A 16,273-nucleotide genomic window follows, 5' to 3' on the forward strand; every position below is an offset into this window, starting at 1 on the left:
ATCTATCTATCTATCTATCTAATGAATAATGACATCCCTAAATGGAAGGAACCAGTCTCTGGAGTCACAGCTCAATTCCACTTCATTTCCCGCATGTGTGTACTGATGAGTGGTTGAGATCTGATCACTGAATAGAACAAATAGATATTCATGTTTCTTTTTAAGCATGAAATACCTATTATAGATTGAGCTAAAATGCCATCAATTTAACATAGATTAAAACAGTGCCAGCCATGTATCCTAAATTGTTATCATGCACTATATAAGATTATTCACTCATACAAAAGCAAATGCTTGTGTTGTCCATACGTTGAAGTATTAGAATGCACCTAGGACCCTCTTTGACTTTCTGTACAGCAAGCAAAACCCTTACTGCATGTCCATAATCTGTTTAATGAGCAATCTGCTTATCAATTGTATGCAAGGCCATAGAAAACCATCCCTCTTCCAAGGAAGCTGTATCCCTTTTTAAACCAGGCAATAACTTATTTGGGCTGTCCTGGTTGCAAGGCTAGCTGCACCTCTGCATTCTGTGTTCCCTCTCATGTCTTAGGCCTTGTGCCTTAGGCTACGTCTTCACTAGGGGGGGGAGGGGGGTCGATTTAAGATACGCAAATTCAGCTACGCGAATAGCGTAGCTGAATTCGACGTATCACAGCCGACTTTACCCCGCTGTAAGGACGGTGGCAAAATCGACCTCCGTGGCTTCTCGTCGACGGCGCTTACTCCCACCTCCGCTGGTGGAGTAAGAGTGTCGATTCGGGGATCGATTGTCGCGTCCCAACGAGACGCGATAATTCAATCCCCGAGAGGTCGATTTCTACCCGCCGATTCAGGCGGGTAGTGTAGACCTAGCCTTAGCCTCTCCTGGAGTGGAATTCCACAATTCTCCCACTCTTAGATTGGGCCCTGGGATGCAGCACCCTGTTTAATCAACCAATCTTATCTAGACTGTCTGACTGAGATCTGGCACCTGTAGTTCTTCCTTTCAGGAGTCTGACAGTAGTGAATATAGTGACCATATACTCTTCTTAAAACAAAGTACGGTAGGAATAAGAATAAAGCATTTAGAGAGGGGATTTTAAATGTCTACACGCATGTCAACCTTACCTAAGGATTGCCATCCCTGATGGTAACCTATTTAGGCCTCACTTCTGCCTGTCTCTCCACTTGGTTCCCCTGAACAACTACCCCCATTTCTTCAGAGAGACTTTTTGACCTGCAGTACTCATTTGCTCTTCTGCCTAGGTTGGCTTTGGCCCTTCTAGACAAAATTGGATTTGCAGACTGTCTGAGGAGGAGGTAGACTCTTAAAGCTAACAGCTCTTAATAACCTCTAAGTGTTTGCTGAAAGGTGGCTTATTTTGAGCCTTTCTTTTGTTTCCTGCATGTTTTTGCTTACAGCCCCTGTTAAACGAAACCAATATAGTCATACAGTAAATATCCCAGTAACCACGTCAACATAGAGTATTTATAAATTATTACAGAACAGCTCCAATTCCATCAGTACTAATAAAAATTGCATTGGGAAGGAATGATGGCTGTAAAGGCATAGAAATGAAACTCAGCCTGGGTCCTGGTCTCAGCTCTGCCACAAACCTCTTGTGTCACCTTCAAGAAATCAGTGTAGTGCCTGACTTACTTTTTTTTTTTTTTTTTTAATAGAGCAGGTGCAACTATATGTATTCAAACACCTCAATTGTACACACAAAGTATTTGCAGTTACATGGTTAGTTATGCGCCTAACTGGTCATGGTGCATGAAGATGCCTGTCTTATATATGCATAAACATATGGTGGTTTGAAAAATCAGGCTCTTAAATGTTTCTTCCTCCAGTTTGCTCATCTGTGAAATGATGATGATACAGTAACTCCTCGCTTAACGTTGTAGTTATGTTCCTGAAAAATGCAACATTAAGCAAAACAATATTAAGCGAATCCAATTTCTCCACATTAAGCAAAACAATATTAAGCAAATCCAATTTCCCCATAAGAATTAATGTAAATGCGGGGTGGGGGCTTAGGTTCCAGGGAATTTTTTTTGCCAAACAAAAGGCATTATATACATTTTAAACAAGCAATTTAATACAGGTATAAGTTTTAAACAATTTAATACTACAATCATCATTGCTGAGTATGAAGCAATGGGAGGTGCCCCCGCCTTACCCCAAACAGGTACAGCCCACTGGCACTGCAGACAATGAGGCAGGCAAGGAGGCTGAAGGTGCCGTAGGCTAGGAGAAGCATGTTGCACAGCAGGAGCGGCAGCTTCCCCTACTGTGCAAGCACCAGGGATGGGGGCGCTCAACCCTCGGCCCGCCCATTCCAACCCTTCCCCCAAGCCCTCACCCTTAACCCACCTCTTCTCCCCCCCATCTTCTCCCCATTTACTCCACACGCCGCATCCTTGCTCCTCCCCTGCCTCCTGCCCGTGGCAGTCAGCTGGTTTGCGGCGTTCAGGAGGCAGGGGAGGGAGGAGGAACCTGCGTGCCGAGTCCTCGCTCCTCCCTCTTGCCTCCTGAACACCGCAAACCAGCTGATTGCCACGGGCAGGAGGCGGGGGGAGATGGGGTAGGCGCTGATCCGCGGGGTCTGCCAGCGGCTGGGAGGTGCTGGGGGGGGGGCATAGGAGAGCTGATGTGAGGGCTGCCAGCTGTGGACAAAGCAGGCAGCCAAACGACATTATAGTGGAGCATTGCACAACTTTAAATGAACATGTTCTGTAATGGAGCAGGGATGTAAGATCGAAACAACGTTAAGCGAGAGGATGTTAAGTGGGGAGTTACTGTACCTCACTCACAAGGGTGATGCGAGAGTAAATTAATGTTTGTTAAGCACATTCAGACTCTCTGATTGAAGGTGCTGATTACGATCAATGCAGAATTCTGAATATTCTTGTTATGCATATACATGTCCAGTCCCTTTTTGAATATTGCTAAATTCTTGGGTTCAGTAAATTCAGGTGGAAATGAGTTTCTCATTCTAACTTTATCAGTTTTGAATTTGCCACCTTCTAATTTCATTGTCCCCTTGGTTTCATTGTCCCCTGAGACAGGGAGAGCAGAAGTCCCTGACCACTCTTCTCTCTACCACTTATTTTACATGCTTATATCATGTCCCTTTTTATTCATTTCCTAAGATAAGCAATCCCAATTTTTTAAACTCTCTGCATATGAGGATTTTCCCATGCCCGTAATCATTCTTGGCACTATTCTCTGAGCCCCTCGTTGATTGCTGTAATATCTTTTCTTTGAGACAGGATAACCAGTTCTGTATGAAGCACAGGGTATTCCAGATGAGAGCACACCACTGATATCTGTTTAATACAGCTAGATAGAATTTCTAGATCTGCCATCTCCCTTTGCATTAACTGACATGTCTGAACATATATAAGAGCATGTCCAAATACAATTCCAGTCCATGTCAGGTAAAATGAATGCCTATTAAAGTGTGTAGTCCATTTTATCAGTATAGCTGTGGTTGCTCAGTTTTGCTGAAAATCAAAACCTAGGTGTGTCAAGTTGAGTATCCAAAAATTCAAAGATGCACAGTTGGTGAACACTTTTGGAAATGTGGTAGTTCAGTAATTTTGTTGATGCACAAGAATAAGTAGAATCTGGTTCCTGTAAATTTGACTAGGGCTAATAAGTAAAAAGCAGTAAAAATTGTGTATCTTTTTTTCCTCTATTAAAGTTAACAAATATAACTGAATACACATAGGGAACAGACCTTCTGGATTAAACTGTTCCTTTTTTATTTTCTAAAACTTTTTTACTTGAGCTGTACTTTAAGAAACCATGTCACTGTAGTTTTGTGAGGTGTGTGTGAGACATTATGCCCCATATTCTTCATAGAGATATTGTTATGAAGTGATTATGGCATAACCAAGATGTATTTTAGGCAAGATGGGTCATGCGAGGTATCATTGAAAAGGTTATGATTTACTGAATAAGATTATCCTATTTGTTTGCATGTGTCATTTCTATATCTGAAGTTAAGAATATTGACTATGTATCAATTACCAGTGGGTTTACACCTGGGGAATGCCCACCAGACAGAATGCAATCAGTCTAGATGGCTCACTGTGAGGAAGAGCCATTAGACAGAACAATAGGTCTTTGAAGATGCTAATCTCCTACCTTCCTGGAAAGGCTTCCTGAGGACCTTACAACTAGTCTTTGAGTTATGGCTGTAGGGTCATGTGATTAAGTCACCTGGCACTGGAATCCATCTTGGAATACCAGTGTGTTTCCACTGACTGGCGTGGGAACTAAGTTTGGAAACAAAGGCTTCCCGCCATAAGCAAAAGCAGTTTGAGGCAGGGGAGTGACCTCAACGTGGGTCATTCTTCACTGTCTCCTCACCCAAGATGACCTCTGGAAACATCTAACAAAAAGACTGGGAAGAGAAGAGCTGAGCCCAAGCTGGAAAGGTGTCTGGCCTGTGAAAGAAATACCTAGAGTTTTAAGCTGCAAGCAAGAGCAGCTTGCCTTCAAGAACCTCTGCAATCTGCCTAAAACAACAGTTAGGGTGAGAATTTGCTAGTTATAACCAGTTTCTTTAGTATATTGAGCTTACCTTGCATGTTTGTTTCGGTTGCTAGGTAATCTGCTTTGACCTGTTTGCTATCCCTTATAATCAATTAAAATCTACCTTTTGTAGTTAATAAACTTGTTTTGTTTTGTCATAACCCAGTGTGTGGAATTCATAACTGGGGGGGCAAAAAGCTGTTGTATATCGCTCTCCACGTTGAGGGAAGGAGCGAATTTCATGAGCTTGCGCTGTACAGTTCTCTGTGCAGCACAAGATGGTGTAATTTTGAGTTTTCACTCCAGAGGGGGGTGTGCACTTGAGTATCTGGGTAGTTCCTTTGCTGAAGTCTTCCCATGCAGGGACTAGTCAGAAAGCCTACATGTTACAACAGCTGGGTGTGTCCCTATGTGTATGTATGCTGGTGAAAATGTGACACCGGGAGTGGTCTGCAGCATGTCACAGCAATACAGTTAAAGGGAGCACAGGCTGGTGGGACAAGTTGGCTCAGTGTTACCCCAGTTCCAAGTGGTACCCCAAGGGGAACCCATTAGAATTCGGTTATCAGTAATAATTATGTCTTAGAGTTTAATGTCCTTTTAAGACCTCTCTCTTTAGGTCCTGTTGGCATCTGCTTTTTAATTTATCCATAGCGAGAAGTAGTATCTTAAGACATTGGCCTACTACATCTTCTTTGCCATACAACACGACTGCTTAATTTGCTAAGCTTGTTTTGCTAATGTAGGTCTTGTAAGAGTGTTAGAACACTTAAATGGCTAATCAATATTTTATATGCAGTGAACAGCAGTGGAAAATAAGTTAGAGTAATAGAAAGTAAGAGTTGTGTTCCAGTGATTCATATGGGTCAGTTCTCTCATCGATGTCTTAGCGGTTTAAACAGATCTCTAATGCTAATGGATTTTCTTCCTTTGTGCTTAAATTCCCCTATCCTCTAATTGGGAGGGAGGGTCTAGATCTCATATTATGCAGACAAATATCCAGCCTGCTGGCATTATTAAAAATGATCTTCTCTCTCTAAGTGCTTGAAAGCATGACAGTGAGAGGGTAAATTTCATAAAAATGTCAGTGATAGCCCTTGAGGCTTATAATAGATTGCTGGGTAGGGCAAGGGAAAATGTTGTATTTTCAAGGCAGAAAGTTATTTTTCTTTTCTGCTATCATTTTGTTAATGAGGGACTAGCTGCTAATGTATCAAATAGTTGCATAACACAGTCATGACTATCTAACGCACTTTTCTAACCAAAATGTATTTTCCTTTGTCTGTTAGTTTTTCTGTATAACTCTGCGGCTATAGAAAGCCCATTTTATGTTCTAGTAAACTGCACTAATAAGATCTTATGTTTTTATTAGTTGCACACATATACCTCAAGCGCCTTGACTAACCAACATAAACGATCCACATCAAAGTCTCACAATGTCCATATACGTTCTACTTTCATCAGTTAATAGCAGCCTTTGAGCCCTACGCCTGTTTTTTTTCTTTCCTCTCAAAACCTTGGCAATATATTATATATTTGTCTTGTGCTCTAATACGGACAGCAGAAACAAATTCTTTGACTATTTACTTCCTCCTAGATGGAAAATTATTTTCATAACTATTGTTGAAAACCTGGGCTTTATTCCATGTTCAAAAATAGAAGCGTTTTTTTCCTTTGAAGTAAACTGTGTTAGCAGCAAGAGGTAGAGTGGTAACACATTTTTTTCACAGATAAGAATGCAATATGTACATCTATACCACATGGGATCTCGTGTAAACAGGTGGTGGTTGTTAAAATGTGCACTTCATTAGAATAATATTTTAGGCAGGGTTTCTTGAACTTTTGTCATAGTTTTCCTCCCATTCAGGTACAGAAAAAAGGCCACGTCTTTTTTTTGGTTTTTTTTGTTTTTGAAGGACGCAGGGAACGGTGCATGTTGGTAGCGTATTAGCCATGGCAGCCTTTTCTTTCTTTCTCTCTTTCTTTCTGCTGGCTTGTTTCCACTTAACTCTTCCAAAGCCAAAGTGACTATAGGGTATATACAGTATACCAGGGGTCTCAAACTCAAATTACCACAAGGGCCACATGAGGACTAGTACATTGGCCTCAGGGCCACATCACTGAAACCTCTTCATACAACGATACAAAAGTATAGTAAAAAATGAACTACTACAGCTAAGTGAGACCTGTGGGGTCCTGCTGAACATATCATGGCTCGCCTGCCCCGTCAGCTACTCTGGAGGCACCAAGAAGGATTTGATCTGAAAGGGAAGATGGAGAGCCTGGGCAAGACACTTGGCTCTCACCTCCTGAGTCTAGGATTTGAAGCCAAACTGATGTTACATGATATGAGTTTGCTGGTCTCAGTTTAGGCTCTGGTGATCAAGTCTCTTGTGACTCCTGTCTCTTGATTTAAAGGTAGTCTAGGGCTCTGGGGCCAGAGGTATGGCAACATGTGCAGGATGCCTTTAGCCCCAGCTCTGAGCACCTGGGCTGGGGCTAAAGGCAAAGAGGACACGAGCTTCCACAAGGTGATGTTCTGTTGTAACCGTTCCTGTGGGGGAAGAGCCTCCTAGTTCATGTACACAAAAGAATGAAAATGCTGAAGGGGCAGGCAGCAGCCAGCTGCAGTTTGTAGGCAGGGAGCATGTGCCGCATGTGAGCACATGTCTTGTAACAGGAGGTAGGAGGTGCTGTCCTGAGATGGTGGGGGATAGACGCACATTGATCTGATTCAAGTAAACAAAACCATCCAACCCGCACTTTCAAGAGAACTTCCCACCCAAATCACTCGTCCCGCAGAGCTGCAAACATTCCACCTTCGGCAGGCAGCAGCCAAAGCAGAATGCCAAACCACCTCACTCAAACGATAAACACGCCCCCTCCCTGCCCCTATTCCAACTCCTTCCCCAAATCCCTGCCCCGGCCCTGCCTCTTACCTGCCTCCTCCCCTGAGCATGCCACGTTCCCGCTTCTCCCTCCCCCGCCCCCCTTCACGGAGCATGCAAACAGCTGTTTGGCGGCGGCTGGGCAGGAAGCTCTGGGAGGTAGGCAGAGGAGCGGGGACGTGGCGTGCTCGGGGGGGAGGAGGAGGAGATGGGGCGGGTGAAAGAGGGGGGAGCTTGGCTGCCGGTGGGTGCAGAGTGTGACAGTGTACCCCATAAGGCTTTATGGGGAGTGGGTGCTTATAAATGTATGTATGACATAACTGGAATATGTTTTGTGCTGCCTGTGCCATGTAACATATCTCCGTAAAGGTTATGGTCTACTATATCTATTCATCCTATTTGTACATATATATATCATTTTTTTACTTGAGGTTAAGAATATGGGCTGTATGCTTGCTTGGTTTCTAAGTAAGCTTTGGGAGGCATTTGGTCAGCTTCTTTAGGAAGGAATTCGCCAGGTTAAGTACCTGATCAGGAAACACTTGGAGAACAATGCATCTTGGAATGCTCCAATCCACATAAGAAGTCTTCCTGGAGACATGCAAGATACCATGTGGACAATGGCTTCGGCCTGTAAAGACTGAGTCATGCAGGGACATGTGACTTACCCAGGTGACTCCAGAACTCCATCTTGGAGCTGGACTTTGCATAGGAGGGAGGAGGGGGGGTCTCCACCCACAAGAGAGAGTCTATATAACCCATGGGAGACCCCTCCATTTGGTCTTCTTTTGGCTAAAGAAGGAGCCTCTCCACCCCCCCAGGATACTTGAAGGAAACTGAAACAAACGACAGTAACTATAGGGGGTGTGAGTGATTGCTGGACCCAGGCTAAAAGGAGATTAGCATGTAAAAGGGAGCATTCTGGAACTGGTGAGGAACGTATCTGTATTTAGTTTGATTAGACATAGATTTGCGTGTTTTATTTTATTTTACTTGGTGACTTACTTTGTTCTGTCTGTTACTACTTGGAACCACTTAAATCCTATTTTCTGTATTTAATAAAATCACTTTTTATTTAGTAATGTACTCAGAGTATGTATTAATACCTGGGGGAGCAAACAACTGTGCATATCTCTCTATCAGTGTTATAGAGGGCGAACAATTTCTGGGTTTGCCCTGCATAAGCTTTATGCAGGGTAAAACGGATTTATTTGGGTTTAGACCCCATTGGGAGTTGGGCATCTGAGTGCTAAGGACAAGCACACTTCTGTGAGCTGTTTTCAGGTAAACTTGCAGCTTTGGGACAAGTGATTCAGACCCCGGGTCTGTGTTGCAGCAGACGGGAGTGTCTGGCTCAGCAAGACAGGGTGCTGGAGTCCTGAGCTGGCAGGGAAAACAGGAGCAGAGGTAGTCTTTGCACATCGGGTGGCAGCTCCCAAGGGGGTTTCTGTGATCCAAACCGTCACACAGAGCACCCACTAATTTTTCCCTGTGGGTGCTCCAGTCCTGGAGCACCCATGGAGTCAGCACCTATGGTGGGTCTGTGGGCCGCATGTTTGAGACTCCTGCAGTATACCATAGAACAGTAGTTTTCAAAAAAAATTTCTGGCGACCCAATTGAAGAAAATGGTTGATCCCCGCAACCCAACGGAGCTGGGTATGAGAGATTTGCCCCCCTCCCCCCAGTGCAGAGCCAGTGCTCAGGGCGGGGGCAGCGCGCGGAGCCCCGTGGCCCCCACATCTAGGAGCCGGACCTGATGCTGGCTGCTTCCAGACCGCAGCGCGGTGTCGGAACAGATAGGAGCTAGTCTGTCTTAGACAGGCAGCACCGCCGACGGGACTATTAATGGCCTGGTCGGCGGTGCTGACGAGAGCCGCTGCGACCCAGTGCCTTCCATTCCGCGACCCACAGTTTGAAAACCACCGCCTTAGAAGGTTCTGCTTTAGTAGAAAGCTTTTGGGAGGAAAAAAAAAAGTTCTTGTTTTTTGTACCTGAAACTTGATAAATATTATCTTAATGCTGATGCATGATATCTATCTATCTATATCTATCTATCTATCTTAGCCCTCTTAGACTTTGTGTGTTTTCACTAATGTTTTTTGGATGTCCCAATTTGTGGTTGCTGAACTTGAGACTTGTTTAAAGAAGCCTTATTTTCAGAAGAACCTTCTGGAAGTTAGGCCCCACTCAAGTGTGTCAAATTGAGCACCCCAAATCACTATTTGCTTTTAAAATGTAGGTCTGTATCTTATAGAAGTTGCTTGCTATAATCAAAGCCTTTACATGAAATCTTGGCAGATTGCATTAGTGTCCAAAGGAGGAATTCAAAGAATCTTTCTGTTAAGAGTTTCTTTGGAATCCAAGCTTCTGATAATACTTTGACACAGGTTAGTTTGGATTATAACTTAAATTTGGAGTGGGGAATTGCTTCATTATATTTCTAAGCTAAATGTAAGTGTTTAGAATTAGTTTAGTAGTTCTCTGTGTGGGTTTATTAGCACCAATAGTGACTTGATGGGATTCTAGCATAATTATCAGAGAAAACTAGCAAATCCAGTTTCTCAGAATTTCAGTAGGCTTTGATCTGACCACTCTGAATGTGTCTAGATTTGCCTGGATTTTAGCATGCCCCATGGGAGTTTGGAAATGTTTCCAAGTTTTTCCTGAAGTAATTGCATTGGCATTCTCAATTAGAATTGCAGTAGGCCAGCATTTTGAAAGCTGGAGGGTGCAATGCTATTCCAAATGGGACCTTGAGCAGAGGAGGGAGACAGCAGTGGGGATGTAGATGGCTTTAGCACTCCAGATCCACCTACTTCTTCCCACTGCAGAAATACTTCTGCTGCAAGTAAAGCAATGGGCTGCCTCTCAAAAGTAATTTTTCTTCACTTCCTGCCTTCCTAATGCAGCTGTCCTTCGGAGCAGCTTAAGTGTCTAAGGCTGCAGGCTCAGCTAGCTCAAGCTTTGCTTCTCATCTTCGCTCCTTGTGGCTCCAAGGGACTCAAGCACCACAGCACATAGCTCTTGAGGCAGGATGGGAGGGGGGAACAAAAACACCAGAAAGAGCAAAACAAAATTATAAATCGAAAGGCAAATATGCTTAAAAGAAGAAACAAGGTATGGGAAGATAAAGCGAACAGAGTTAAAAGGATGAGAGGAACGTGGCTGAGACCTGGTGAAAGTAGGACCTTGAGGGCATCCAACCATCCATCTATCTTGAGGGGAACTGATACAAAAGAAAAAAGCAGCTTGGGCACCTCTGCATTAGGCTCCTATCTAATCTTTGCTACCATCTCTGGGTTGGACTCCATTGTAGGTTTGCAGTGGATGAAGAGGTAATGTCTGATTGTTTAATCATAAACATAGTTTTAAAAGGTAAATTCACAGACTGTTTTTTAATTAATTTGTCAGAAGTTGAAAATCTTGGGATATAGATTCTGAAGTTTAAAAAGGAGAATTAATTCATGTCACTTTGGCTACATAGGCACCATCAGGGAATGAATATAGATATAGATATAGATAGATATAGTCCACAGTACTGTATTTTGGTATGGAGTGCTTTTTTCATGATCTTACTGTTGTATTTATTGCCACTGTAACATTCTGAGTGTAGTTTTAGATGGAAATATTCATGTACTTGCATATTTGATGTAAGTCAGTTCTGCTGCTCTGACTGCTTCTAGCATAGGATTGCCAACCCTCCAGGATCGTCCCGGAGTCTCCAGGAATTAAAGAGTAATCTTTAATTAAAGTTTGTCATGTGATGAAACCTCCAGGAATACATCCAACCTAAATTGGCAACTGTACAGGTTAATTGAATTTAAGAAATACTTGTCTTGAAGTGCAAGTGATCTGAGATCTTTAACTAACTGAAGACTGAAAAACCTGACTAACTTGGCAGCTTACTGGTATGTTCTAAATACCTTGCTAAATAGGAACTACTGGATAATCTCTCTGTGTGGGAATGGGGAGAGGGAAAGTTTTGAGTGAGGGAATAGAATAAAATACGGACAGTATAGCCATTGAATGAGGTTTCTATATTTCTCTAATTCACACTTTTAGAAAACAGTGCTTACCTTAATAATTTAGAATTGTTTGGTTCAGTCCTTATATTTAAATAGTTAAGATATAAACACATTAACTGCTCTACTGCCAAAATGCTTCTGAAATAAATGTAGTCAAACTTTACTAATTCTGGGTCACTGAGAACGAAAATGATGCTTAAAATTGTTGATTGGCTCTAGTTTTCAAGATATGCTATTGGGTCAGTATATACGACCCTTGACTTGGGAATGGCGGAGGATAAGTGAGTTATAAAGGGAAGGGATGTCAATTTAAACCAGAAATGACTAAAATACATCTTTGACTGGATCTATGAATAAATCTATGACTGGGTTTGGACAGTACTTGCTTTTTAGGCAAAACAATGAATGATGCAATCTGAAGCTGGTATTGCATCATACATGATATGAATTGCATCATGTTATTCCTAGAAGTCATGGATGATGCAATCATAACGAAGCTTACGTCACTCTGCTGAACAAATTGCCCTATATCCGCTCTAGAAATCATACAGTGTCGTGCTCTCTTATTTGTCAGTGTTTGATTTTGCAAAGGGACACATTTCTGTTTAGCCAAAGTGAGCAGAGATGGCTCGTACTTGTGTGAACGGTGCAGATAACTTCTGCTATGTTTGTGGTGAAGTGACTTTTGCATCACAAAAGCGCAGTATAACCACTATGGTTAAGAAAGCCTATCACCTTTATTTTAGCTGCAAAATTGGAGATCAGGACAAGAGGTGGGCCTCACACATATGCTGCAACACTTGTGCAACAAATCTTCGCCAGTGGTTGAACAGGAAAAGGAAATCTATGCCTTTTGCAGTACCAATGATTTGGAGAGAGCCAACAGATCATACCAGCAATTGTTACTTCTGCATGGTGCCTCCAGTTGGGAAAGGTGTGTCGAAGAAAAAGTGGACTGTGCATTATCCAAACATTCCATCAGCTATACGCCCAGTACCCCACGGAGAAGGACTGCCGGTTCCTGATGCACCAGAATCATTCTCACTTGAGTCAGACGAGGAAGAGGATGAAACTTCTGGTGCTGAACCATCAATGTCACAGGACCCACATTTTCTCCCATCCTCCTTCTCCTCCTCTGAACCACACCTCATAACACAAGGTGAACTGAATGACCTTGTCAGGGATTTGGAACTACCCAAGAGTAAGGCAGAGCTGTTGGGCTCCAGACTACAGCAGTGGAATCTCCTGGCAGGTGATGTTAGGGTTTCCATGTTCCGTGACCGTCAAAAGGATCTTGTCCCATTCTTCTTCATGGAAGGTGATCTTGTAGCCTGCAACAACATCGATGGTGTGATGGCAGCCCTCAACATCGTTCACGATCCAGATGAGTGGAGACTGTTCATTGATTCATCGAAGACGAGTCTTAAAGCTGTTTTACTGCCTAATGGCAATGTTTTGCCATCAATTCCAGTTGGTCATGCAGTCCATATGAAGGAAACCTATGACAACATGAAACAACTTTTGAGGTGCATAAACTATGACCAACATCAGTGGCAGCTTTGTGGCGATTTGAAGGTTGTTGCTGTCTTGCTTGGTCTGCAGACTGGATACACAAAGTACTGCTGTTTTCTCTGCGAATGGGATAGTCGTGCAAGAGATTCCCACTACATCAAGAAAGATTGGCCACTCCGACAGTCATTGGAGCCTGGGAGGAAAAGTGTTCAGCATCCACCACTTGTTGAATCAAGGAATATTTTGTTACCACCCTTACACATCAAGCTGGGTCTGATGAAGAACTTTGTCAAGGCCATTGACAAAACACAAGCAGCTTTCAAGTACCTCCGTGGAAAATTTCCAAGGTTAAGTGAAGCTAAGATAAAGCAAGGTGTCTTTGTTGGTCCTCAGATTCGTGAACTTCTTCGAGATGATGCATTTGACCATGCACTGCGTGGCAAGGAAAAGACGGCATGGAAAGCCTTCCAGTTAGTGGCAATAAATTTTCTCGGAAACAACAAGGCAGACAACTACAGGTTGTTGGTGGAAAACCTCCTCAAGGCATACAAAAGCCTTGGTTGCAACATGTCACTAAAGATACATTTTTTGCACTCTCATCTAGATTTTTTTTCCACCGAACTGCGGAGCAGTGAGCGACGAGCACGGCGAGCGATTTCACCAGGACATTGCAACAATGGAGAAACGCTATCAGGGCAAATGGAGCCCATCAATGCTTGCAGACTATTGCTGGACAGTGACAAGAGATGCTCCATTTAATGAATACAAGAGACAAGCCAAGAAGCGCCGAGTAGACACTGAATAGGACTAAACTATGTACAGAATAGTTTTTTGCCTTTTGTTTCATAATAAATTTTATTTATATAACCCTTTTGCTGATTTTGAAAGTGTTACATAAACCGGACAGGTGAAATATTATCATGTAAAGCAACCATAAACACATAAACACCTAGGTTTACAATTTATGATTAAAACTCTATCTACACAATATACATAGACATAAAATGTAAAAACTTAAATATCTTAGAAACAGTAGCCAATCAGTTGTCTTAATTGTCATATTTGAATTCAGCACATCAAAATACATAATAAATAGCACATTTTATCTCTGAAGCAGACGACTTCTCAAAAATTGTAGACCAGTGTTACACATCATAAACACATACATTCACTCTGGACAGAAATATAATTCACACGTTTTATAAATGGAGAAATGTGCGTGGTTCCTCTTTCCAGTTGGCAACACTTGTGATTTTTATCATGATTTTAGTTATACATGATGTCTTAATTTAAAGCCTCAGTTCCTGGAGAAAAGTGATTAAATAGATATCTCAGCTTGCAAATATTAAAAACAAAAAAAAGTTGCTCGCCCTCATAGTTGCTGAGAAGTCTGAAAACATGACTCAGTTGCAAGTTGAAAGCTCAAAAACCAGAAGGCAAATAAAAATAACCTTAAACTTTTATATATATTTTTAACTATAACTAAGCCAGTCTCATGGTTTTTGGGGCCCGACACATGATTTCTGAATGTTTGGTGTTAGCAATACTGTTAATACTTCCCAGCACCACTGGTGGAACGTCCTAGACCTTGCGTTTATATCACACTGGTCACTGTGATACCCACCAGCTCCACTGGACAACCTCTTGTAAAGCAGGATTACTCTGGGTTGGTAGGATCAGAAAAGGTGATCTTTCCACTTCCTCTGCTTCCATCTGTGTTTCCAATATAACACTTCTACCACAGCCTATCAGAAGCAGACAAACTGCTGAGAATCCTTAGGTGCTCTTCCTGGCAGAACTAGAGAAGTAGTCACTTGCAGGAGTACAGAAAGGTTTTTTTTTTTTTTCCCTTTTGAGTGTGAGATGCACAGAAGTAGAAGGAAAGAGCCCTCGAGGTGGGGGAGAGTAAGCAGAGACAAACTGAAGTGTAAATGGAACCCACAGAACTGCTTCAAAATTTCTGCTGGCAAAATAGTAGCCTGTGAATATTGAGAATCATCCCTTTTTGTTATCTGCAGCGTGGACAACACCAGCAACATATTGCTTTACAAGGGTTTCTCTTTCTATACTTGGCTGCAAGTCTAAACTTCTCTCTTGATATTTGAACATAATCTTGAGTATTGTTTACACCCATTTCAATGTTGTTGATAATTTCTCCTTGTTCCTCCACCAGAAGCGAGATCTGGATAAACAATTCCTTCAATTCTTTGATGTGGTTCTCCAGATTGACCAGTTCTTTGTGTCTTTGTTCAATCTCCGATAGTTGAGCTTTAGTGATTTTGACTTCAGTAAGCAGATTTTCATTGAAAATCTCCCATTTTCCTTGTTGAAGCATATCATTCACTTCTTCCTCGGAGATCTCTTTCCCAACCACATCAAGCTGGCGGACAATGAATGTCTTGCATTTCTCCTGCTTGGCTGTTATAGCATCATTGTATGAAAGCATGGTTTCCTGGAAACGCCGGAAAAGGAACGCATGCTGAGATGTAAGGATTCTTACAATGGCGGAAGATGGCCCGTGTTCGCTTTCAGACTTCTTCACTGTTTTTGATAGTTCATCCAAGCATTTACTTACATGCTCTGCTTGTATTTTTATTTCTCTTGTAATGTTGGACTCCTTTTTAAGAACACTGAACCTTCTCATTGAGGACACAAGGCTTTTCTGCTGCTGACCAAACTTTTGAACATCCTCTGCCAAGTTACTAATTTCGTCCTGAAGTCTCTGGATTTCATTTAGGTGCCTCTCAGTTATGGGCTCTTTCTCATAAATAATAGCTTGCTGTTCAAACTCTACTTGATCTTCTTTCACCTCAGGGGCACAGCTGTTCTCTTCAGCTAGCTGCAGTTCTTTTGCTCGCAGTTTAAGTTCTTGAAGGCGGTCTTTCATTTTTTCTGCTGTGCAAGGAACAGCAAGCTAACTTTCTTTCCTTATGAGTTGATTTCACTGTAATCCTAAATGTAACAACAAGAACAAAAAAAACCCTGTTTAGCAATTATTGGCACACAAACTGGCTATGCAAATGGCAGAGCGCTATTCCTGTGCACGGAGATAAGATGTCAAAGAAGCAGCAAATGGGAGAAGATGAGCATCTGACTAAATATACCTTGTATCTGGTGATCACAGCTATTTGATAAATTGCATTTAACATGTATTGCTGACTGCCTCACCTGCACCCTGCCCACTAATCTACTTCCACTAGGACTTGCTATAAAACCCCAAGCCTTTGACTTGCTTCAAACAGGTGCCAGTTGAGAGCATATCCTAGCCTTTTCACTGCAGAACTTATTCCCCAAATGTACACTGGCTTGAGGCCCAAGA

General features: G+C 42.4%; 2 protein-coding genes across 2 annotated transcripts in view; one reads left to right on the forward strand and one right to left on the reverse strand.

The window, feature by feature from the left end:
* ARL13B (ADP ribosylation factor like GTPase 13B) overlaps positions 1–16,273 on the forward strand; it is an 85,578-nt gene that overhangs the window by 18,146 nt on the left and 51,159 nt on the right. The window lies entirely within an intron of this gene.
* Positions 14,963–15,841, reverse strand: STX19 (syntaxin 19). The gene has a single exon (XM_065397421.1). The coding sequence runs from the start codon at positions 15,839–15,841 to the stop codon at positions 14,963–14,965; it is 879 nt and encodes a 292-aa protein (XP_065253493.1).

The sequence above is a fragment of the Emys orbicularis genome, chromosome 1, assembly GCF_028017835.1.
Source record: "Emys orbicularis isolate rEmyOrb1 chromosome 1, rEmyOrb1.hap1, whole genome shotgun sequence".
NCBI classification, from domain to species: domain Eukaryota; kingdom Metazoa; phylum Chordata; order Testudines; family Emydidae; genus Emys; species Emys orbicularis.

Excerpts from the sequence above, each read along its gene's own strand:
- STX19 (XM_065397421.1), bottom strand. The coding sequence starts at position 15,841 with ATGAAAGACCGCCTTCAAGAACTTAAACTGCGAGCAAAAGAACTGCAG.